The 25,505-nt window shown below is 32.3% G+C and overlaps 1 protein-coding gene across 1 annotated transcript in view; it reads right to left on the bottom strand.

The window, feature by feature from the left end:
* Nucleotides 1-336: 336 nt before the first annotated feature.
* Nucleotides 337-25,505, bottom strand: part of LOC140445875 (CLIP domain-containing serine protease B4-like) — a 73,304-nt gene continuing 48,135 nt past the window's right edge. The window contains exons 6-8 of the mRNA XM_072538279.1: nt 18,347-18,541; nt 9,172-9,417; nt 337-5,906 (exon numbers count right to left, since the gene is read on the bottom strand). Of these exons, the coding sequence (XP_072394380.1) occupies nt 5,692-5,906; nt 9,172-9,417; nt 18,347-18,541 (656 nt within the window). The 3' untranslated portion in view covers nt 337-5,691. The remainder of the gene's footprint in view (nt 5,907-9,171; nt 9,418-18,346; nt 18,542-25,505) is intronic.

Raw genomic sequence — 25,505 nt, forward strand, 5'->3', positions numbered from 1 at the left:
TATTTAGCCTGGCCGAAGAGGGTTTTCCGATAGTCTTACAGTTATGGAAAAGAATTGGATATTTGATCGCCTACGTGCAATTTTGTACATAGCATTTCAAGAAGAATCTTCTTTTTAACTTTCTTAAAGTTATGAGGAATTGCATCTACAATATATCACACCGATGAAGGGGGAGGGAACTTTGGCATACTACGGACAGAAAGAGAAAAGAAAATAATTCAGGACGAACAATTTGTTATTGGATATTATTTTTGGACAGTGTTTTTGGCGTGTGCCCCACTGGTTTGAAGATTATTAGTATACAGGATCCATATTGGTAGTATAAAATAAAAAATTAAGTTCTAAAATTTTTATTCAATTCAGATTCACTAGTTAACACACAAAATAAATACATTTATTGCACAAAATGTATGTACTGTTTGAAAAATATTGCAATGCCGTCGGTGTTTTCTTTTAAATTATTTAATATATTTAACATATTATGTGGAACATAAGTTTTGAGAAAGATTTCTTACCAATTTTGATGTTTAATCTAATTACCATAACGCACAGAATTAGAATTTGCAAAAATATACAGTTTGTTAAAGGAAGAGATTCATACAATTAAACTTGTTTTTAGTGACAGGTGAGGATAGAGACGGTCTTGCAAGTGACAACAGTAATTCCGTTTATTTTCGCTTCTTAATAAACTTCAAATAATTGAGAAATTACAAGTTAAATTCAACAGTTTTAAAAATAAGTGTTAAAAGTTAGCGCATACAGGTGATAGTAGTATAAAAAGGAAATACCATCAGACAAGTAAGATAGAACTATTTTAATAATATTTTAACAAGTTTTGAGCAAATAAATAATTGTGTAACAGATTAATAAACTGGTTTTGGCGAATGTTTTAAGTCAGAGGGGTCGACCCGCTTAGGCATTTCTACGCGTTTTTTGACAGATAAGAAAGTAATCAGTATCGACAAGAAATTAGGTGTCAAAATAAAAGCCACATAATTTTATTACAAAAATTCAGATTCGGCCTAAAAATAAATTAGAGTAAAGATATATTAGAATTAAATTAAATTAAAATAATATGAACAGGAAGAGAAATAGATACAGATGAAGAAACGAAACGCAAGAGAAGAGACCAGCATGAATATTTTCGAAGTAAAATGACAAAGCGTACAGCTTCTAAAAGTGACAAGGAGAGAAAGGAAGAGAAAGAGAATATCAAATTAAAATGATGCAACACCTAATGGAAAAAAATGAAGAAATGATGAATGAAATAAAGGCAATATAAAAAGAACAAATGGAAAATAATAAACAACTACAAGAGATAAAGAAGGAAAACAGAACATTAAAAAACGACTTGAAAGAATTACAAGACAGAATGGAACAACTATAGAAAACCAGTAGAAAGAAAAGTTTGATTATATCGGGTTTAAAAATAGATACAAATGATGATAAGAAACTAAAAGAAAGCGAGAAAACGTTCATATCACAAGAACTGCACTAAAAGTAAGTTGAAGTATAATAAAAATCGCATCTACATAAATAGTAATCTGACATCAAAAGAAAAAGAAGTACAGCAAGAAATAGTCAAAATCGCAAATAAACAAAAAAGTAAAGAAAAACAGACAAAATAGGCTATAAGAAGTTGTTCGTGAATGGAAAATAATGGATATGGGATTAAGAAAAACAACAACTAAAAGAAAATACCAAAGAAAAATTGCCAAAAAGCTAGTAAAAGAAAACAACCGGGAGATCTGATATCTAAACGGCAAGGCAATAGAATACGACCATGGAAAACGGAAAAATGAATACAACAGAAAGGCAACAATCCAAAGACATAATAAAAATTGCGACTTGGAATGTAAGAGGTACCTATGAGCAGCGAGCTTTGAGAAACTTACACCAAATTATGGAAAAATATACAATAGATATACTTACAATACCTGGGACACGTATTGAGAGGACAGCGATATGAACTGCTAAGGCTGATAATACAGGGAAAGATAAGAGGAGGAAGGAGTATAGGAAGAAGGAGAGTGTCATGGTTGAAGAGTTTAAGGGACTGGTTTAAATGCAGTTCTATAGAACCCTTCAGAGCAGCAGTATATAGAGTAAAGATAGTGATGATGATATCCAACCTCCGATCGGGAGACGGCACTTAAAGAAGAAGAAGATATCCTTGCCCTACAAGAAACGAAACAACTGGAAAATAAAATAATAAAAATTGGAAAGAGCACACTGTTCAAGAGTGTCGGAGATAGTAAATAAAGCATTTGTAGATTTTCAACCAATATCAGACAGAATATGTTACTTGAGAGTAAGAGAATAAGGGCATAATGAAAACGGGAGAAAGTTAATTGAATTTGCTACAGAGAACAAAATGAAAATAACTAGCACAAGGCAGGATTTACAGAGCGGCAGATACCAATAGTGACCATACACTAATAATAGCAAAACTAAAACAAAAACTACCAATAATTCCAAAACCTGTTAGAGATAGACTAAATTACCAATTAGAGCACCTTCAAGAGAAGCAGGTTGTAAACAGACTAGAGGAATAAATAAAGAAAACCCTAGAGAATGCAGTAAAACGAAATATAGAAGAAGAGTGTGGCAGACCATAAAGACAGCCAGGTCGGAAAAAGCGGAAGCGTGTATAGGAAGAGAGCATATAAAAAGACGGCAAGACTGGTTCGATGAAGAATGTAGAAATGCTGTAGCAAAAAGAGACAGGGCAAAACTACAAAGAGATAAAAAAATATACAAAATGCGAGAGAAAACTATATGGCAAGAACAAGGGAAGTGAAAAGAATTTGTAGAAAAAAGAAAAGAGAACAGAAAAGCAATTAAAAACCATAGAAGGTAAAAAGGCATTACAGAAACAAAGAAGGCATACTTCTAGGTGAAACAACAGAAAATTTAAACAGATGGGCGCAATATTTCGAAGATCTATTAAATACAGACCAACAAGAAAAATTTGAAGGAAATGAGAATTGGCAAGAAGCTGAAGAAGGGACGTGCAAGGAACCAACTTTTAATGAAGTCAAAGAAATAAAAAGAAACCATAAAAAAAAAGTACAGGAGGAAGTTGTATCCTGGTAGGATAGCTAGCTAAGATTTTTAAGGAAGGTGACGAAAGATTAAAGGAAAGGATATTTCACTTGACACTAATAATTTGTCAAAACGAGGAAATGCCAAAACAAAGAAACACCGCTCTTATTTGTCCTATCTATAAAAAAGAGACAAAACGCAGTGCGCAAACTATAGAGGTATAGCACTATTAGAAGTGGTCCATAAAATACTTGAAAAAATTATTAGGAAAAGAATAATAGAATATGACAACAAAGTGATTGGAGGATACCAGGGAGGTTTTAGACCAGGAAAAACAACTATCTATCAAATAAGTATGTTAAAATTAATACAAAATAACAGCTTCAAACAAAACTTAGAATTACGTGTGCTATTTATCGATTTTAAATAAGCATATATGACTCCCTAAATCGAACGATACTACATGGGGCCATGAGAACATTAGGAATACCAGAAAAGCTTATAAGGCTAGTGAGAATAATGCTTAGGAACACGATAAGTAGTTTAAAACAAAACGTTTAAAACAAGGGGATCCGCTATCAAAAAATTTATTCAACCTAGTATTAGAACAAATCGCAAGAAGATCAAATATGAGTAAAAACAGGACTATTTTCAATAGCAGGGAACAGTGCATAGCGTACGCGGATGATGTGGTGATACTAGCGAGAACAAAAAAACATTGAGAAAAAGTTTTCAAAAAATTTGAAGAAGAAGCAAAAAGATACGGATTAATAATAAACCAAAAAATAGAGTAATGAAGGAAAGCAGCGGGATATTCTCACTAAATTCATTGCTGAGAGCAAAAATATGTCAATTACTATTTAAATGGGAATAAGCCACAATTAGAGGTTAAAATACGTTTATTGACGTTTCAATTTCCACTTCGGAAATCAATTTCGATTTCCGAAGTGGAAATTGAAACGTCAATAAACGTATTTTAACCTCTAATTGTAGCTTATTCCCATTTAAATAGTAATTAATTTAAAATGCCACAAGAAAATAGCTTCAGAACAATAAAAATATGTCAAGAACAGCTAAACTGCGAGTCTACGAAACAGTAATCAGACCCACAGTGATGTATGCCAGTGAAACTTGGATTATGAACCAGCAGGAAGAAAAGATAGTAGAAATCTGGGAAAGAAAGGTGTTCAGAAAAATCTTCGGAGAAATAAAGACGGCAGAGAATATTTGGAGAAGACATACAAATAAAGAAATAATGAAAATATATGGAAAATCAGCAATTACGGCAAAAATAAGAGCTCAAAGAGCTAGATAGGTTGATCACATTATACGAAGGCCAGTGAATCGAAATGTTAAAACAATACTAAAGGATGGGAGAAAAAAAAAGAGGACGTCCAAAGAAGAAATAGTAGGAACCAGTGAAGCAAGACTTGTCAGAAATAGTCGTGAGAAATTGAAGAAAGAAAGCAAGAGACCGAAAAAAATGAAGAGAAATAACCAAGATTTTAGAAGCCAGGGGCCTATAAGGCCTGTAGCGCTGTTTTATATATATATATATATATATATATATATATATATATATATATATATATATATATATATATATATATATATATATATATATATACTGTACAGAGAAATATACTTGGAAAAAAACTAAGAAAAAACAGAAAGAACAATGGGAATAGTACATTATGTAGGAAATCGTATAGCTACATTAAATGACCGGGACATTTAAGTCGTTAACTAGAAAATGGGACGAAAGATTTTAACGAAGCTCGCAGAATTATTTGCCTAAATAGGCAATTAGAGCGGTTAATTTGAAAGTTCTTTCGTAGAAATATGTCCAGGAATGGTGGAAAAGTTCAAGAATTTTGGATTTTGTTGTATCAACAAGATTATGGAAATTTTCACTTGTGAAATTATATATATATATATATATATATATATATATATATATATATATATATATATATATATATATATATATATAGTTACAACTAAGTACAGATTTAATTTCGACTAAGGCTTCTATATTCTTTGTCAAAACTTATGTTCCACAGGTATAATTAATTTTTTTTTTAAATAATTTTATAGGTGATGAAAAGGTTGCTGATGTGAGCACATATTTATAAATGTTAGGTAAATAAGTCTTCTATTCACAATCCGTTATAGGTTATATTAAATTTATGTGTATTTGTATCGTATTGAATGTGTTTGTTTATATCCACTATGTATTTTAGCCTTAGTTTCTTGAGGGTCCTAAGATGCTGTACAAGTTTATAAACAACAAAACCAGTAGCCCATACTTTTTTTAACTTTAATAAAATCTGTAATGGATTGTGAGTAGAAGATTTATTTCACTAACATTCATGTATTCTATAGCTATTTTAGTGTAAGTCCTAGTTGCATTTAAGCAGATTAATATTTACTAAGATTAAGATTTACTAAGACTAAGATAAGAAATAAGATTTTTAACATATTATAAAAAAATTACATTTTTTTACATACGATACAAAATAATGCATTATTTACATAGAAGAATTCCATAAGAACTCCTAAATTCTTGACATTTCTATTATTCCATTTCCTACTTGCAAAAAATCAACAAACCGCCCATAAATAATAAATGTTCAAAGTATTCTATTAATAGCAGTTATCATTCATTTGGCATTCTATCCAATCTTTGAACTTGGCAGCGTCACAAAACGCTACGTATCCGGTTGACAAATCACATTTTCCGTCTTTATAGGGAATAACCGATGCTATACCTCTTAAATAGTATGCTCCGTCCATGGATATGAGGAATCCTGCACCAGTGTCGCCTTTGCAGAGACCTGTCAGTTGTTTTTCACCACTTTCTGAATAAAAAATACGATATTATAGATATATATATATATATATATATATATATATATATATATATATAGTACAAAACAGTTTTTCTTGGGTTTAGGTTCAATAAATTATATTAGATATGGAACTAGATTTTATTTTCCATAGAAATCAACGTTTCGGCAGGAAACCCTTGCCTTTGTCAATATTTAAAACGTAAAACGGGACACTGACACTGATGAAATCATATATATATATATATATATATATATATATATATATATATATATATATATATATATATATATATATATATATATATATATATATATATATATATTGCGGATTTAGACGAGGGAGAAGCACAACGGACCAAGTATTCATAATCAGAGAATTACAAGCAGAAAGCTATGAACACAACTTACCAACGATAGCGCTATTCATCGACTTCCAGCAAGCATACGATGGAATAATAAGAAAGGAATTAAAAGAGACCCTTGTGGGACTGAGAGTTAGCAGAAAGTTGCGTAACACGATTCATCTTACTTTAGAGAATACAGAAAACAGAGTCAAAGCAAACAATCATGCATCGGACAAATTTATAGTAACCGAAGGATTAAGGTAGGGCGATCCTTTGTCATCATTACTCTTCAATTTTTGTCAATTCAAACTAAAACAAAATGTATGCAGTGGACAAATGATCAGTTCAGGGATGGACAAAAGTTTAAAGTAGAAGTAGAAGAAAGATCATCATACGAATTCGAAATGGCAGAAAGATTTACATACCTACGTGCAATAATATCACGTAAACCTAACATTAAAGAAGTAATACAAGCTAGAATAATGGTAGGCAATAGAAGTGTACATGCTCTTAGTTTAATATTGAAAAGTAAGTTTTTATCAAGAAAGGCACAAATACAGTTATACAAAACAACTATACAACCAATAACATACTGCAGTGAAACAATGACAACAAATGAACAAAATTTACTGGAGATATTGGAAAGGAAAATCTTGAGGAAGATATATGGAGGAATAATAAGGAACGGTTTATGGAAAAGAATATCAAATGATGAGTTAAAGAAATTATATAATCAACCTAATATAATAGGAGTCATAAAGGCTCAGAGACTAAGATGGCGAGGTCACGTAGAAAGGATGCAGAACACAAAGACTCCAAAAAGGGGTACTAAACTACACTATAGCTTTAAAAAAGAGAAAAGGAAGGCCAAAAAATAGATGGAATCAAGAGGTAGAAAAAGATATGGAAGAAATTGAACTAGAAGGCCAGAAAAGAAAAATGAATAACAAGAAGGAATGGAGAAAAATTGCATATCGAGCCAGAGAAGATCTTCCAGGAGACCATAAAGTCATTTCTAAATTTCTAAAACTCAAACACCTTACTACTTCTTTTTCTATCTCCCAAATTCTTCGAAAGGCCAGTTTTTCGCTTCCCCGCAAAGCTATACATTTCACTGGACGAAAACTAGATTTCACAAATATAAATATATTTAATATCTGGTCATATATTCATTCTTTCAATGTAAAATCTATATTATGGGACAGTTTTGACCGTATTAACACACAGGCAGCCCTAAACAGTTTTGTATCTAAGACTGAAACTCAGAAACAAAAATTAGCCTATCTAATTAACGAACAAATTCCAAAATCTACAACTTTAAAACCTACTACAGTGGTTCATAATTTTTCTGATACTCCTATTTCGACCATTGCCACTCAAGATTTAGCATAAGGTTTCAATTACTCTGTTACCCCAAGCCGCATTTCAATTGAGACAATCATCTGTCAAACTGAAAAAGCCATCTCCAGTTTACCTTCCAAAGATGCTGAAATAACTAGACAAGACATTGCTATAGTTCTTAGAAACTCAAAGTCTCCTACTCCGAAAATTAGCCAATCCAAGAAAAAAGCCCCGAAAGAACTGTAGTCAAATCGAAATCTGGTCGTCATTCTACCCTTTTATAAAGGCAATGCCACCGTCATCCTAAACACTTCTTTTTACATTAATAAACTCTAAAATTCTATTAATACTCCAGACTACAGACCAATTCCTAATAATCTAATAATTTAAAGAAAATAAGAAAACCCATTATCAATCAAATCTCTCTTCCTATTGACATAAAACAATCTCTAATTCCTCGTTAAAAGTCTTCCAGAATACCTCAAATATATGGCCTACCCAAAATTCATAAACCCGATATTTTTTTACGTCCCATTGTCAGTGCACACAAATAGCTACACAACCATTGGCCAGGTACTTGGCCAAAACTCTTTAACCTCTCGCTGAAAATGCTTCATCCTTCGTCAAAAATTCTTTTCATTTCCTCGCACTTCTTAAACAATACCCTATCTCACACTCTAGTAAGTTTCAATTTCAATATTGTCTCACTCTTTACAAACATTCCTATAGACGAACATATAGACATTCTGAAAACTAAATACAGTATCCAGCAACATCACTTCATCAATCAGCCAATCCCGTCCACTGCTGGACATAGGCCTCCCTCAGTTATTTCCAGTGTTCTCTACACTGGGCCGCTTGTAGCCAGTTTCCCGCTACTCTTTTTATGTCGTCGGTCCATCTAGTCGGTGGTCGTCCTCGGCTTCTTTTATAATTTCTGGGCCTCCATTCCATAATTCGTCTTGTCCATCGTCCATCTTGTGTTCTGGCTAAGTGTCCTGCCCAGTTCCACTTAAGTCTCGTGGTTCTTTCGATGACGTCTTGAACTCCTGATCTTTGCCTGATTTGTCGGTTTGTTATGTGGTCTCGGAGGCTCACATTCAGCATTGCATTATTCAGCAACATCACTTATCTCTCAATAAACATTGTATGTCCAACACTTATTTCATGTTTCAAAATCAATTCTACAGACAAAGAAATGGTGCCCCAATGAACTCCCCACTATCTCCAGTAATTGCCAATATCTTTATGGAAGACTTCAAGACCCGGGTACTATTGACATCAATGCTCAAACCCACAAGTTAACTACGATATGTTGACGATACATTCATCATCGACGGTATAAATGAACCGTCCTCTGTTTCCAGTGGCAGTAATGCATTGCTTAGTGATCAGTGTAGTAGTTTTTGGGGGCTCGGAAGACTGAGGCCTTGGAAGCCCTGAAGAAGACATCAAAAGGATGTCGAAAGCTTAGCGCAATAATAATCGACGCGGTTAAACCTGAAAGATTGATGAGTTTAATATTAATTTTCGAAAGTTTTTGACATACATGTCAACGAAAGTAATTATTTGTTGCCTAAATTACTTACTTGTGCAAAAAGTTTTCTCAGAAAGAAGGAGCTTAAGTCCCAGTGGTCTATTAAGGCATTTGTTTTGAGTGACAATATGCATTTCCGCTCGTTTAGCTTTTAAAACGTGCGTCAAACCTTGGGGAGAGTTCTCGTCCTCACCGAAACCTACTATTACTCCCATTTTTTTGATCAGCGGTTGGAGATTGCTGTCGCCTTTCCATAGACATACTGGACTGAGGACATCAGTAAATTGAACTAGGCGATCTAAAATTTAAATTCAAACATGAAAACAATTCATTAGATTTGAAAAATTTTAGTCAATTTGAAAAAAAAAAATTATATCAACACTTTGGCTAGTAGTACTTGTACGGAGTTTTCACAACACTTTTCATTTTTATAGATATATTGATTCGTGTAACACATAACACTACTTTTTTATTTTATTCATATGTATAACGAATGCAGATCCCAAGTTTATATATGGAGATTCGGCATTAATTTTTCTATCCTATTAAGATGCAGTCATGAAAAAAGCTCTGACGACAAAGCACTAACTCGTAACCTGTCTAGTACAGTTCCTTTAAAGTAAGGCCCTTGGATTAGACTACTACTTCTGTTAATATGGTTTGAAAAAAAAAACAAAAAAAAAACAAAAAAAAAAAAAAGTATACCACAAATTAAAAAAAAAACATAAAAGAATTAAGAAAATAGAAATAGAACAAAAAACAAAAAAATAAATCCAAAAAAAAAGAATAAAAAAAGCAAAAAACAAAAAAAAATCAAAACAGCAACAAAACAAAACAAAACAAAAAAAAAACAAGAAAATAATAAAAGAATAAAAAAAATAAAATAAAAATATATCAAAACAAAATGTATGTACCTATCCAAAAATGTTAGCTATATGTAGTACTAACATTTGACTATGAATCTGCAATCAATAATAATTGAAATTCAGTCGATTTTAACAATAAACACAAACAAGTCTGGCTAATTGGCTCTGCCAAAGCCATTTTTAAGAAAAAAAAAAAAAAAAAAAATACTTTGTAAGTCCCGTATATCTGTATCCAGTTATGGGGCCAACACAAGGACATAGTAGAGGGTGCGTACACATCTTCTGAAGAGGTAAAGGATAAATTTTACAACAAATTGACAGACTTAAAAGAAAATGTTAGAGCTAGGAAGGAAGTAATTCAACTAGATGTCTTAATTGTTAGAAGCGAAATAAAATTCAATAGCAAAGTTCTAAAATTTAAATAAGAAAAGATAAAAAAGAACGGTGAAAGATTAATAAGTTTCTGTGATCACATAAATTTAAAGATAATAATGAATGGATACTATCAACACAAGAATTAACTATAAATTCATATGAACCCAAGCAACAAAAAATTTGAAATCAATGATCAAAAAAGTTTACAAAACAAGTGCAGATCAATGACGACAATGAACGTTTGCTGAACTGAATAAGAAAGCGGTTGTTATATGATTTACATCAATATGATCAAAATTATCCAAAGGGGAGAAGCAGGAAAAAAAGAAAAACAAATCTGGAAATCACCACGTTTATAATTTTTTACAACACTAATATTAAATTTTGTGTTGTTTCCCCAAGAGTTCTATTCGGAAATTAAATGACATGGACACGTTTAAAACAGTGGCGCACCTAGAATTTTCCTGGTGGGAGGGGGATTAGTTGGGCACCGAATTTTTTTTATGCTACCTTCATTTTGAGTCCTTAAAATTTGTGTTTTTCTCTCACAGTCATAGGGTTCATACCTATTTCTCTATACATTCTGTTTCTCTCCACTGTACATCTATTACACTCCAGCATTGTGTGAGTAATAGTGTCGGAATATTTGCAGTACATGCATTTATCTGTATCTGTCTTTCTGAACTTATGGAGATACGCCCTAAAACAGACAATCTACCCAGTTCCTTAGGCTCAGGATTAGCATCTTGGTCCACTGGTCAACATCTTCTGCGTTGTTCCACTCTTCTTGCCATCTTTTCATTGATCTTTCCCTTTCTTCTTTTTTATGGCTGTTGTCAAATGATTTCGTTTCTCATAGAGCTGTCTCATTTCTACTGCTAGCACTAGCAGAGAAACACAAACCGTGATAGTCCACAAGGCCGCCGCAGATACAGTCCTGTAGGCGCATGCTACTCGCAACAGACTCGTTCTGTCTACTCTTATCATGAACCTAATTCGCGAGGAACCGCAAAGTAGGCGACGCCTGGTAGTAGATTTCAAAAGCATCCACTTCGGGAAAACCTTGAAATTGTCATTAATTTGTATACATATTAGCGACCAGTTTATATTGTAATTAACAATGACTTCGACTTCAAAAACTATTGCAGTGTTCCTCAATGTTATCCTATTATAATTCACAAAAAAATTCCATACATAAGTTTCCGCTGGACGAGAATATGAGAAAAATTTGTCAATGCATTTTGCAAATTGGCAGACCTATAACCAAGTACACGACTGTGTAGTTTACATTTTACTGAGAACGATTACTTTTCAAATAAGTGTTGATTAAAATATTATTTATGTTTTAATATTGTTATATCTAATTTACTTTATAGTAACACTTGAAACTAAATTGAGACTACTGAAAAATGCTGTTCCATCAGCTAAAGTGCCCAAAGTCCCAAAGTGCCCAAAGTCTCATGAAGTTATTAGTAGAAAACGTAAGTTGTAATTTACAAAATATAATGTGGCCAGCTCCAAAAATTGCAACATCCTCAACTAAAGATCTCTGCCGACTTTGCAACCACAAAAATAATTGAGATAATGTAAATTTTACTTTCCGTGTTTCAGACATACTGTAAAAAAACAAACATTTAATTTTATTTTTATTCAGGTTTGGGAGTCAATTACCGCATGTATAAAATCGAATCACAAACCAATAAACTTTGAAGAACGTACTCCAACTTTTACTTTGGCAAAACACGCGAGTTATGGGAGCCGGCCCTGTTCTAGCCATTCAACTAAGAGTGATGATCTAGGATTTGTGTTTAATGAACTTTGTAATAAAGATTACTTTGCATTTTTATATTACCATTTACCACTGCATTTTTATATAGATATAATTTAGTCTGTTCTTAAACTTGTAGGAAAAAACATTAAATCTTTATATAAAATTGTCCGAGCTTTTTCGTATTTTTGTAGTTAATTAATAAAGTATTTGTTTTTTAAAAATAGTTTTGCCTTTGGGAAAACTATTAGTCGCTTGTAAATGATTTATATTAAACGTTTTATAGCTTCGAGATCAAATGACAAAATGATTTGTTTTCCCGAAGTTATCGTCCATCTTTGAAATCTTGAGCGCCCTCTGTCGGAATTGGCTATCGCGAATATTGTACGTATGTATGTATAGCGTTAACAGGCCTTTTATTCCTATTACTGGATAGATAATTTCCATCGTTTTCTGTTCTTAGCTATCAGATTCCAATCTCTGATTCCCACCTCTTTGACACCTTCCATCACTACATCATCTCTATATTTCTTTGTCTTCCTCTATTTTTTTTTATCCTCAGGTACTCTCCAAACAATATTCTTGACTAGTCTTATACCTTGCATTTTTTATAGATGCCCGAGTCATTCTAGTGTACGTTTTTTCAACACTTTTGTTATTGTAAAGTAAGCATAAAATTGGTACATTTCTGCATTAGTTCGTCTTCTCCTTTCTCCCTCTATTACTTTTCCACCAAACATTCTGTGCAGTATCTTTCTTTCCCATGCTTCGAGTATGTTCTGTATGGTTTTTTTATAGTCCATGTCTCGTCAGTGTATAGCATTGTGGGTCTAATTATAGTTTTGTAAACTCTTATTTTTGTATTGCGAGATATATCTTTGGCCTTAATTATTTTGCACATGGCTCCAGCACACCTGTTGCTCTTGGTCAATCTCAGATTGATATCAGTTTCTTTCTTAAATGTTTAATCTATAAGAGTACCTATGTATATATATTCATCCACCTTCTCGAATTCTACAACTAATTCATCCTCCACCTCCAATTTATAGGAGCCGTCGTATAAAATAGTGCTAGACCTATTTATCCCACTGACCCTGACATTTTTTTCTAGAACTATATTGAATATGAAGGTAGACAATGGGTACCCTCGGCGAACATCTTTTTTTACTTCGAATTCTTCTGAGACTGTCCCGTTACATTTCACAGCACAAATGGTTTGTCTAATTGTCTTTTTTACCAATCTTACTATTTTTTCTGGCACTTCATTTCCAATTTTTTTAGAGTTTCTATTAATTTATTTTTGGCTATTCTATCGTCGAAATAACTCAGAGTATAAACGAAAGCATAATCTGATTTGAAGAAAAATCAGGGAAGCCAAAGAGTTATGGATGCGAGCAAAATGTGAGGAATTAGAAGAATTGCAACGAAAACATGACGAATTTAACACACATAAGAAAATAAAAGAAGTTACAGTACACAAAAGAAATACACCCATAACATAAACGAATAATGAAGGTCGTGCACTATCCCTAGAAGACGAAGTAATGGAGGAATGGGAAAACTACATTAAAGCATTATTTAAGGATGATCGAGGATCACTACCTAACTTAAGTGCAAATACAGGACCATCAATTTTAAACGCTGAAGTGGAAAAAGCCATACACCAAGCCATAAACAACAAAGCCAGTGGACCAGATCAAATATACAGCGAATGGCTAAAATTACTTTCAAATGACAATATAAAAGAACTCACTGTACTTTTCAATCAAATATATGATACCAGTGAAATTCCATCGGACTGGCTAAAATCGATCTTTATTCCTCTACCTAAGAAACAAAACGTTAAGAAATGTAGCGATTGTAGACTCATTAGTTTAATGAGCCATGCCGTTAAAATACTGTTGCATATTTTTCTAAACCGAATTAACAACAAGTGCGAAGAAATAATTAGTCAAGAGCAGTTTGGGTTCCGGAGATGCCTTGGAACTAGAGAAGCACTATTTTCTATGCAAACACTCCTTCAACGATGTTGGGAGGTAAGAAAACCCGTATATATGTGCTTCATTGATTTTGAAAATGCATTTGATCGGGTTCAGCATACCAGGCTAATTACCGCCTTGCAGAGAATCCAACTAGATGAGAAAGACATCAAACTTATTGCCAAACTTTACTGGAACCAAACAGCCATTATTAATACCAACAACAGAGAATCAAAGCCAATCAGTATTGAACGAGGCGTAAGACAAGGCTGTATACTATCTCCCACCCTCTTTAACGTGTATTCTAAGAATCTATTTAAGGAAGCTTTAAAAGATCAAAAAGGAATTATCATAGGAGGAGAAATAATTAACAATATACGGTACGCCGACGATACTGTGATTCTAGCTGCAAACATCGACGATCTGCAGGAGCTAATCAATAGAGTTGACATGGAATGCACAAATTGGGGACTGTCGATAAATACCGATAAAACTAAATACATGTTGACCAGTAAAGTGGATATCGGCGCAACCCAACTGATATTAAACCAACAACCGCTGCAGAGAGTTCAGAGATTTAAATACCTTGGATGTTGGATTACCCAAAATCTAGATCCATCCTTCGAAATTCGATGTAGAATTGAACAGGCAAGAAACTCATTTCAAAAATTCAAGCTTCTATTATCGAATAACTCATTAAATTTGGAAATCCGTGAAAAGTTTACAAGATGGTACGTGTGGTCTGTACTTTTGTATGGATGTGAAACTTGGACTTTAAACGCCGATATCATGAATAAAATCGAGGCGTTTCAGATGTGGTTGTATCGAAGGATACTAAAAATTCCATTAATTACTATTTAAATGGGAATAAGCCACAATTAAAGGTTAACCTTTAATTGTGGCTTATTCCCATTTAAATAGTAATTAATTTAAAATGCCACAAGAAAATAGCTTCAGAACAATATTAAAAATTCCATGGACTAGCAGAACTAGAAACGAAGAAGTTCTTCGAAGAATGGGACATCAACGAACTCTATTAAATATTATTAAGAGGCGTAAACTAGAATATCTTGGACATATAATCAGAGGACCAAGATATGAGTTCCTTCGGCTAATTCTCAACGGTAAAATCGAAGGAAAGAAATGGATAGGACGGAAGAAACTCTCTTGGTTGAGGAATTTGCGGCGGTGGACAGGTTTGACAGCGGACCAATTGCTACACGTAGCGCAAGACCGAGATCAGTATAAAAATATTATAAGCATGGTAGTCGCCGACGTTCCGTAGGGATATGGCACTCTAAGAAGAAGAAGATATCGTCGACGGCTTTGTAATCAATAAAAGGTACTTGTGCTAAAATTTTGTATTCATAGCAATTAATCAGGATTAGTTTTAGCACAAAAATTGGATTCGTTGTTGATCTTCCCTTACAAAACCACAAGTGGTATTTTCCTAGATTCTTCGTTTTTTTTTCGTTAGTATGGCGAGCACTTTATGTATTACCTCTAACAAGGATATTCCTCTATAGTTTGCGCATTCAGTTCGATCTCCCTTTTTGTGAATAGGAATTATAATGGACTTGTTCCATTCTTGAGGCAGTTCTTCGGTATCCCATACTTCTAGTATTAGCCCACTAAGTTGGTTTCTTAATATTGTTCTAAAGCTATTTTCTTGTGGCATTTTAAATTAATTACTATTTAAATGGGAATAAGTCACATTAAAGGTTAAAATACGTTTATTGACGTTTCAATTTCCACTTCGGAAATCGTTCTCAAAATACAAACATTAGTAAATTATTTAAATTTAAATAAATAAATTATTAAATATTGAATTTAATTCAAATAATACTTTAGTAAATTAGTAAATTAAACAAATTTTGTTTTTGTTACTTAGTGAAAAATTCTTCTAATAATTTGATTTTATCTGACACATCTATATTGACAATTCAGACATACATTATATATTTTAAAGTATACGACTTTAAAATGATATTGCCAATATTGTTGAGTTGCGTTCCCGGGACGACTTTACTTATAAGATAGTTCATTCGATTACATGAAATCAACTTTAACTTGAGAATATCCGTCAGAAAAGATCATAACATGTAATTCGTCTTTAAAAAGACAAATACATGCCATGATGACAGTAAAATTCTCCTGTTAGTGATTCCATAGTAAATTATGAGGGAAAAACCAGGAAAAAAACCTCATAATACTATCCCGATATGGTAAGTATCTGATCTTGCATTTAGTTTACCTTCAATAAATACCAAATTCCGATTTTATATGTTTGTTATTTAAAAAAATATAAATGATGTATTCTCTATTTGTTAATGACTTACCAATATTATTCTCAAGTTAAAGTTGATTTTATACATCCGTCAGAAATCCGTCAGAAAAGATCATAACATGTAATTCGTCTTTAAAAAGACAAATACATGCCATGATGACAGTAAAATTCTCCTGTTAGTGATTCCATAGTAAATTATGAGGGAAAAACCAGGAAAAAAACCTCATAATACTATCCCGATATGGTAAGTAATCTTGCATTTAGTTTACCTTCAATAAATACCAAATTCCGATTTTATATGTTTGTTATTTAAAAAAATATAAATGATGTATTCTCTATATGTTACTGACTTACCAATATTATTCTCAAGTTAAAGTTGATTTCATGTAATCGAATGAACTATCTTATAAGTAAAGTCGTCCCAGGAACGCAACTCAACAATATTGGCAATATCATTTTAAAGTCGTATACTTTAAAATGTATAATGTATGTCTGAATTGTCAATATAGATGAGTCAGATAAAATTAAATTATTAGAAGAATTTTTCACTAAGTAACAAAAACAAAAATTTGTTTAATTTACTAATGTTTGTATTTTGAGAACGATTTCCGAGGTGGAAATTGAAACGTCAATAAACGTATTTTAACCTTTAATGTGGCTTATTCCCATTTAAATAGTAATTAAGTTGGTTTATTAAAGCATCTCCTTTATATTTTATGTTTCTTGTGGGTTTTGGTATTCCGTCTATTACTATTTGAGGTATAGGAACATTATAATTTTCTTCAGTAGTCACTCCGTCATGTAGCATCTCTTCGAAATATTCTTTCCACCTTTCACATATTTGGTCTTCGTCCACTATTAGGTTTCCTTGCTTATTTTTTACATTTATTGTTCTGCCCTGATACCCAGTTTTAGTGTATTTTACCTCTTTGTAAAATTTTATTATTTCATTTTTCTTATAATTTTCTCTACTTTTTTTCGTTGTTCAGCATTGCTTTCTAGGTCGTCTTGTTTTTGCGATCGCAAACTTTTTAATCTTAAATCTGATCTTTTTTTAACTCTGTTCTACATTCGTAATCAAACCAGTGATTTTTTCTAAATCTTTTTATTCTTGGTATGTTCTTCGACGTTGCTTCCTTTATAGTGTTTGTCATTTTCAATCACTTTTGTTGTATGTTACTCACAGTAGCACTATCTTGTTTGGTGTATTTTTCTTGTATATCCCTTTGTTAATCCTGCACTACCTCAAATTTTCGCAGTTTTTCAAAATTAAATTTACGTTGCACTTCCTTTTTTGTTTATGCTTTTTAGTTATTGCTTCTCTCATAATAACTCTAAACAAAAAATGATAGGAGTCTACGTCAGCTCCTCTGCACGTTTTCACATTTGTTATTATATTGGCGACATTTTCTTGTATTAAGATGGAATCTATCTGATTAGTTTCATTTGATCCCGGAATTTTCCACGTACCTTTATATATAGTTTTTTCTCCTAAAATGCGTACTTATTATTTTCATCCTGTTTTCAATTGCCAATGTAATTAATTTTTGGCCATTATTATTTGTATTCATACGTTTACTTTGGCCTCTTATTATAGCCTCCTATTATATATATATATATATATATATATATATATATATATATATATATATATATATATATATATATATATAAATATATATATATATATATATATATATATATATATATATATATATAAATATTATATATATATATATATATATATATATATATATATATATATATATATATATATATATATATGTGTGTGTGTGTGAAGAAGGTGTTTATTGTTTAGCAAATTTCATTTTACCCTTTACTTACCAGCTCTGTTGCTCTTAATGCGGTCTCACTCGTTGTTTGCGCGTCCGAGAGACAAAATAAATTTTGCCAAAGAATAATATGACTAATTAAAGTTGATTATTTCTTACCCAATAAAATAATAGCAATATCTCCATCAGCAGATTCTTTGTTTTTATTATAATTGGGATGTACATCCACTCGCCTAGCTGTCCTGGTAACAGCTCCATTACTTTCCCATTCGTCTAAGTTATCGGTTCCCATTACTAGGAATATTTCTTCGATATTTACTACTTGGCCATTATTGTACTCAAAGCAACGTGCAGCTAAAATCAAAAGAAAATGAAATAGTTGTTTTTATGTTGTGATAAAGATTGTGCAAGGCATTATGTCTAGTCTTAAGACAATAAAACTAGTATGACCAAAATTGGCTCGATAAAACTCACAGGAAGAAATAGCGATTACGACAGAAGCAAATTTATATAAAGAAAACCATTACCAGTATTGAAAGGAAGCTTTTGATTATAACACAAAAGAAATGTTACAGGTGTTATAGGTTTCAAAATATAAATTTATATGATGATGTTGTAAGTGTCTTACATATCTGTAATAATATATGTAATGGTAAGTACAGTTTACTACAGGTTATAGGGGAAAGCAAGATTGAAGGTAGAAGAGGTTTGGATAGAAAGAAAAAATCTCGGCTAAGAAACTTAAGATAATGGGTCCAAATACCAGAAGCTGCAATCATAATACATGCGGCGTAAAACAGAGAAACCTATTGTTTCATGGTCGCCAATCTTGGATAGAAAAGAGCACATAAAGAAGTCTTACATATATACTTACATAACGGTACAAGGAGAAAGGTTTAAAGTAAATGCACTATTTGCTAAATTATGTCAGGTTAGTATCGGGTGGAGGAACCAAATTACTGGAAATAGATGTAAAGAAAAGTTATTTCTGGACCAGTTAATTATTGAAGAATCATAAGTACGACTATAGCAGTCTAAACATCTGTTTCTTCATCTAATTTGATGAAGAAAGCAGCGGAAAACTACTTAACAATTTTTTTTTCGTAAAATAAATCATGGCGTATTATTCGCCTCTATGGGGAGGAATTTTACCAGCTTACTAAATCATATATCTGCTGCTACATAAGAATCGTCTTCTTTGTGTATATAAATCAATAAATGACCATAAAGTTATTTTCAAATTTCTAAAATTTAAGCACAATACTTCTATCTTCCAAATTCTTAGTAAAACTCACTCAGGAAAACTGTAGTGGATAAACTTGCGACCTTTAAAAGACGGTGTTACCGTCGCATGTTAAAAATATCATGGACTGACAAAGTAAATAATGTAAAAGTTCTCTAAAAAAGACAAAAGAGGGAATCTAATCGTTATGAAAAGGAGACCAAAAAAGTGGCCTCTGATGGCGTGGCGGACATATCCGGAAATGCGAATGCGCCAAATTTAAATTTCATGACACTTCACAATAATCATACAGTGGTGTAGGGGTTCTAATTTATCTACTAATTTGTTATATTAGATAATATTAATATTACATAATATTAATACATAATACACTTAAAATACTTTTTTTTAAACTAGGACAGAATAAAGTTTTAATTAAATAATAACAATAATAGTCTAAAATGTGAAGCAATTGTTAAAAAACTTCAATAGAAAATACAAATAATCTTTCATGTGACAGTTGGGACAAACAATAACATCAGAAATGACATAACCTAACTAAATTTGATTTCTTAAACAAGGAAAGAGTCTGTCTTTCCTTGTTTAATGTGGCCTCTCAAGATGGCACTTCCTGTCCAATAATATTTTTGCCCCCACTACCTTTACATTCCCTCTTTTGTCTTTTTGCTCGATGGAAGGAACACAAAGAAGTCTACACTTGTACGTATCGTTTACTCTTTATACAGAGTGGCCTAAAAGTCTGGAAACGGCCATTATCTTGTAAATTGCTAGTCATAATTGTACAAAATTTGAGGTATACATATTTTGGGATACGGAAATTCCATATTTGATATTTGCAATGTTGCCAGATTTGCTGTTTCTCTTATATTATTCGTAACTTTAGTTTTTCAAAATCATCACCCTGTATATTCAGCCATTATAAGAATCTCCTTATCAATACGAGTTCAACCATATGCAACACTTATGATTTTATGTAGTCTGGAATGTTTAAATAAATAAAATAGAAGTCTGGCAACGCCTAAACTAAATTCATTTAACAGAAAAGTAGCGGTCAACAAATGCATGCACATAACACGCAAAACCTTATGTTTATATACATAATTGTACAGGGTTGTATTAAGATTCTAGCAGCCTATAACATCTGCATTTGAAATGAATTAATTTATAATTTTTAGGATTACTGTTAAAATAATAGTAATCAATGATTAATCTTTCAAAGAAGTATACTTAAATAATATTTTTGTAAACTGTCATTCACACATCATTAGTTAATTGTGGTATTAATCAAAAGGCAAAAAATAGAAAGTTGTTTTTATACATTTTACGCTTTAAGACCAATATTTGGAAATAAGTAATAATATTATCATTAATGATATAAAAATAGACCTCTTCTTGTGTAAAAGTTCGGGAAAATACTTATACATAATTATAGGGTAGATAGACTTATACATTTAACATTACATTGACATTAATAAATAAAATTTATTAAGTCGACGTTTCGATATCGATTTAACATTTATTTGTGTCAGCAGAAACTAATGTATATTTAGAAGAATTGTGACATCACTATTTTTGACTTTGATGGCGGTTATGGTTCGAGATATCAAAATGCCGCTTTCATATTTTGATTCAGGAGACAAAACTATATATGAATCCATCGATAGATCGTCCCCAAAGTATTGCATAGGCGACAACGCACAAACGAACATACTTTGCGGATGTAAAACGAAAGTTTTTCTTTGAAAATGATGAAAAAAAGCTTTTTACTATTACATATAAGTAATATCGAATTACGAAAAATAAGTACTGGAAAACTACATAGGTACAATGAGTAAAATGGGTTACAGTTTTTCATTTTTAAAATATTTCATTTTGTTTATGTAATTTCGAATTATTTCGTATCTTTTATTTATCATTGCTACTCATTTCCACATCAAAAGCTAGATCCACCTTCAACCGGATGGGGGCCTTCTTCAAGAGCCACAACCTCTCTTTTGGTATAAAAGTAAGAATGCTGCGATGCTACGTCTTCTCTGTTCTTTTTATGGTGTTGAATCGTGGACATTGAACGAAGATATGTGCAGAAAATTGGAAGCATTTGAGATGTGGCTATATCGGAGAATACTTAAAATCCCGTGGACTGACCGAGTCACCAATGAGGAGGTCCTCAGAAGAATGAAGAAGAACCGAGAGGTACTGACCACCATCAAATCTCGAAGGTTACAGTACTTTGGACACATTATGCGAAATGAATCCAGATATGCCCTTCTACAAGCCATCCTGCTAGGAAACATATTTGGACAACGGGTTTCAGGAAGAAGAACGTCCTGGTTGAAGAACCTCAAAACCTGGTTCAACACAACATCTATGCAGCTTTTCCGCGCTGTGGGAGATAAGGTGAAAATTGCCATGATGATCGCCAACATTCGTCACCGATAGGCACATCAAGAAGAAGAGAACTCATTTCCACACCGCCATAGAGGTAGAGTGATAATGGTGCGTTTTTTTTATGTGGTTTCCCCGGTAGGCCTAATTCACAAATACTTAAACTTAGTGCAAAATATTATTCTGAGAAACTTGATGTACTATCATCGTCAGGGTTTATTATGATTGAATCTACTCTGGCTTCTACTAAATTATCTAACTCCCACATTTTTGATTCCACCTTTTGGGTAACATGCTGTACACAATTTTTCCATTTTTGCGGAGTTATGGTGGATAGAGCTTCATCAAATAAATTTTTCATGTCGGCAAACTTAAAAGTTGTATTTTTAGCTGCTACATAATTTTTTATATCTGCCCATATCAGTTCTATGGGATTCAACTCACAGTGATATGGTGGCAATCTTAAAACAATTTTATTTTGACTTTTCGCCATTTCGTCGATGATGTATTTATCATACTGTTTTTTATGTTGATTAACAAGTGCTAAAAGTTGCACTTTGAGAAGTAAGTCGTCAAAGGGGATGCTTTTTAGATGTAGCCATTCTTGGATATCCGCTTTTCTAGAAGATGTAGTGGGGATCTTTTCAGATTTTCTGGAATGATACGACGCATTGTCCATTACAATCACAGAGTTTCCAATTTGGGTAACGCTTTTTCAAACCAACTCTCAAAACCTTTTCCATCCATTTCCTCATGGTAATCTCCACTTTTCTGTGATTCAAAACTCCATAGAGCGTCAGCAACAAATCCGTCTTCGCTGCCTATGTGACAAATAATCAGTCGCTTTCCTTTACCTAAAAATTCAAATATTATTTATCAATTTCAATGTTCAACAAAAAATATTACCTGATGGATTTTTCAGACCTGTCGAGAGTCCATCCAAAAATGCTTGTCTTGATGAGGTGACTGACTTTCAATCCATGTTTTTGATTTAGTATGACCAGCGTTAATCCAAGTCTCATCTAAATAATATATTTTACGATTGCCATTCCTATGATCTTTTATCTGCCTTAAAAATTCTCTTCTCCAGATTACAAAGTCATCTCTGTATGTAAGCATACTGTTCCTGCCACGTTTTTCAAATTTAAATTGAAGTTTTTTCAAAAGCTTGTAAAAAGTAGTACGTTTGAAATCAGGTAGATTGGGGTCGTCGTTGACCTGTTGTAGAACTCTATCTATCGTGGGAATTTCATTTCTAAAAAAGAATTGATGCACTATTCTTCTTATCGCTACCTTGTCAAAATCATCTACAGATTCGAGTTTGCCTTTACGAGTGGTACATTTTTTTGGTGCAACTAATGTGTGTGTTTTATATTCTCTAATAATTTTAAACACAGAACTATCCGATACTCCAACTTTATCGGCTACTCTTTTCTCAACAGCGGACAATATTAACGCCGGATTTTCTTGTAACTCATGCTTATACACGTTTACAATTATTTCTTTAACGTCTACGCTTAAATGGCCTTTTTTAGATCTCTTTTTGGGGGGAGTTAAAGGTATGTTTGCGAGTTCATCGGCAGAATCCGTGTCCGACATATTAATTTGTTTTAGTGACTGTATATACAAACCTGCAAAATATTATTTACAGGCTAATATTCTAGTAGAATAATAGATAATTGAACAGATATATTAAAAAGGTCAATACTCACAATCACAATCTTTATTTTCAAGGTATTACAGAAGCGACCGATTTCGAGGCTTACAATATTTGCCTCATCCTCAGACAAAGCAAAGAGTTTGTTTTGTTAAAAAACAGTAATATAGATATTGGCAATAAGAAGTTTTCCGCTTACATCCAGGGTAGTGTCTGTCTTTATCTTTTCCTTTATGACACTATCTATTGTAGTGAGGTGATATGTTGATCATTATATATGTTGTAAATAAAAGACTCTTGGGAATATGGTTGAGCATTAATGTGTTCTAACTGTGTAACTGTTGCTAAAGGTTGTTGTCTTTGATCCTTAAAATACTTCTTGGATGTTCTAGTTTTTGTTGTCAAAGTTTTTTTATTATTAAAAAGGTATGATTCTCTTCTGGTTTGTAATAAAATTAAAGACAAATACACATGCAGTATAAGCTGCCACATCCGGACTGTATATAGTTTAAAATCTTGTGGAAGATGGAAAATCACATATTATGCAGTAGGATGTCCTTTTTTTGTTGTTTTTGTCACAGGTTCTTACAAGGTTAAGACCTAAAGGTCTTTATTTTGTAAGACCTTTTATTTACATACATATATAATGATCAACATATCACCTCACTACATTGATAGTGTCAAAAGGAAAAGATGAAGACAGACAGTACCCTGGATGTAAGTGGAAAACTTCTTATTGGCGATATCTATATTATTGTTTTTTAACAAAACAAACTTTGCTGGGCCTGAGGATGAGGCAAATATTGTAAGCCTCGAAACCGATCGCTTCTGTAAAACTTTGAAAGTAAATATTAGATTGTGAGTATTGACCTTTTTAATATATCTGTTTAATTATGGACTCACACTTGCAACGCTTTTATCATCATAATAATTATTATAACAGAGTCAAAATATTAAATTAATTAATTAATTAACATTAAATTTACTTACTTCAGTTGAGAGAAAACAGCAAACACCTTAAAAATGTTCACAGTTCTAAGTTTATTTAAATAACACTATAATTATAAACCAACACTATAAACACACCAACACACATATATAGAGCTATTAAAAGTAAAAATTAAATTTATATAATTCAACAGACATAAATGTGATTCGTAAGGATTACTGAATCCATATCTGTTAAAACTGCAAATTATGCGTCTTTGTTTAGAGGTGTAGATTGTCGTTACTTGTGAGTTTCTACTTGTTACTTTTGATACGCTTTTGTATATAATCAGTTACAGTATAAGTGATTTTGTAACATGTAGATACCTCTTCAGCATCTCTAGATACTTGGAATGAATATATCACGCGTCCCTAGTTTGTTTATTCTACTTTTCTGTTAGGCGAATATTTATCTCAATAAATTTTTTAATACTAATTATTTTCAACTAGCTTAAAACGTAACAATTAATAGATTACAACATTTTTTAACATAACGGTTACTTCATCAAATGTGCTTCATTTGTGAGTTGACTACTACCCTAATCGATGGTAGAATGCGTCTACCACATTTCTTCTTGATTGTCTAGTAATTATTCGAGATTCATCGATATAATTTCTTACCTTAGCTCTGCAAGATTTAGTGGTTTAGTTTTGTAAACTGAATTTTTCAAGTATCTCTAATAAAAGTAATCTTTAGGATTGACATCAAGTGAACGTGGAGGCCATTCAATTCTACCTCGTCTACCAAACCATCGTCTGGGAAATATCTCATCTAAATAACGCCGAACATTTACACCAAACTGAGCTGCAGCTCGATGTTGCTGAAACCATATCTGATTAAAATTGGGCACAAACAAGTTTCTCAGTGTAGGTACAATTTCATTTCTAAGTAACATTTCATAACTATCTGACGTTAAATTTTCTTCGATAAAAAATGGCCCAATTAACTGAGTACCTACTATACCTGACCTATAATTTTTAGTCTTTGAGTATGGTTTTCACGCTTCCAGTGTGGGTTTACGTCACTTCAGTACATTAAATTGTGT

Source organism: Diabrotica undecimpunctata, chromosome 7 (assembly GCF_040954645.1).
Source record: "Diabrotica undecimpunctata isolate CICGRU chromosome 7, icDiaUnde3, whole genome shotgun sequence".
Classification (NCBI taxonomy): domain Eukaryota; kingdom Metazoa; phylum Arthropoda; class Insecta; order Coleoptera; family Chrysomelidae; genus Diabrotica; species Diabrotica undecimpunctata.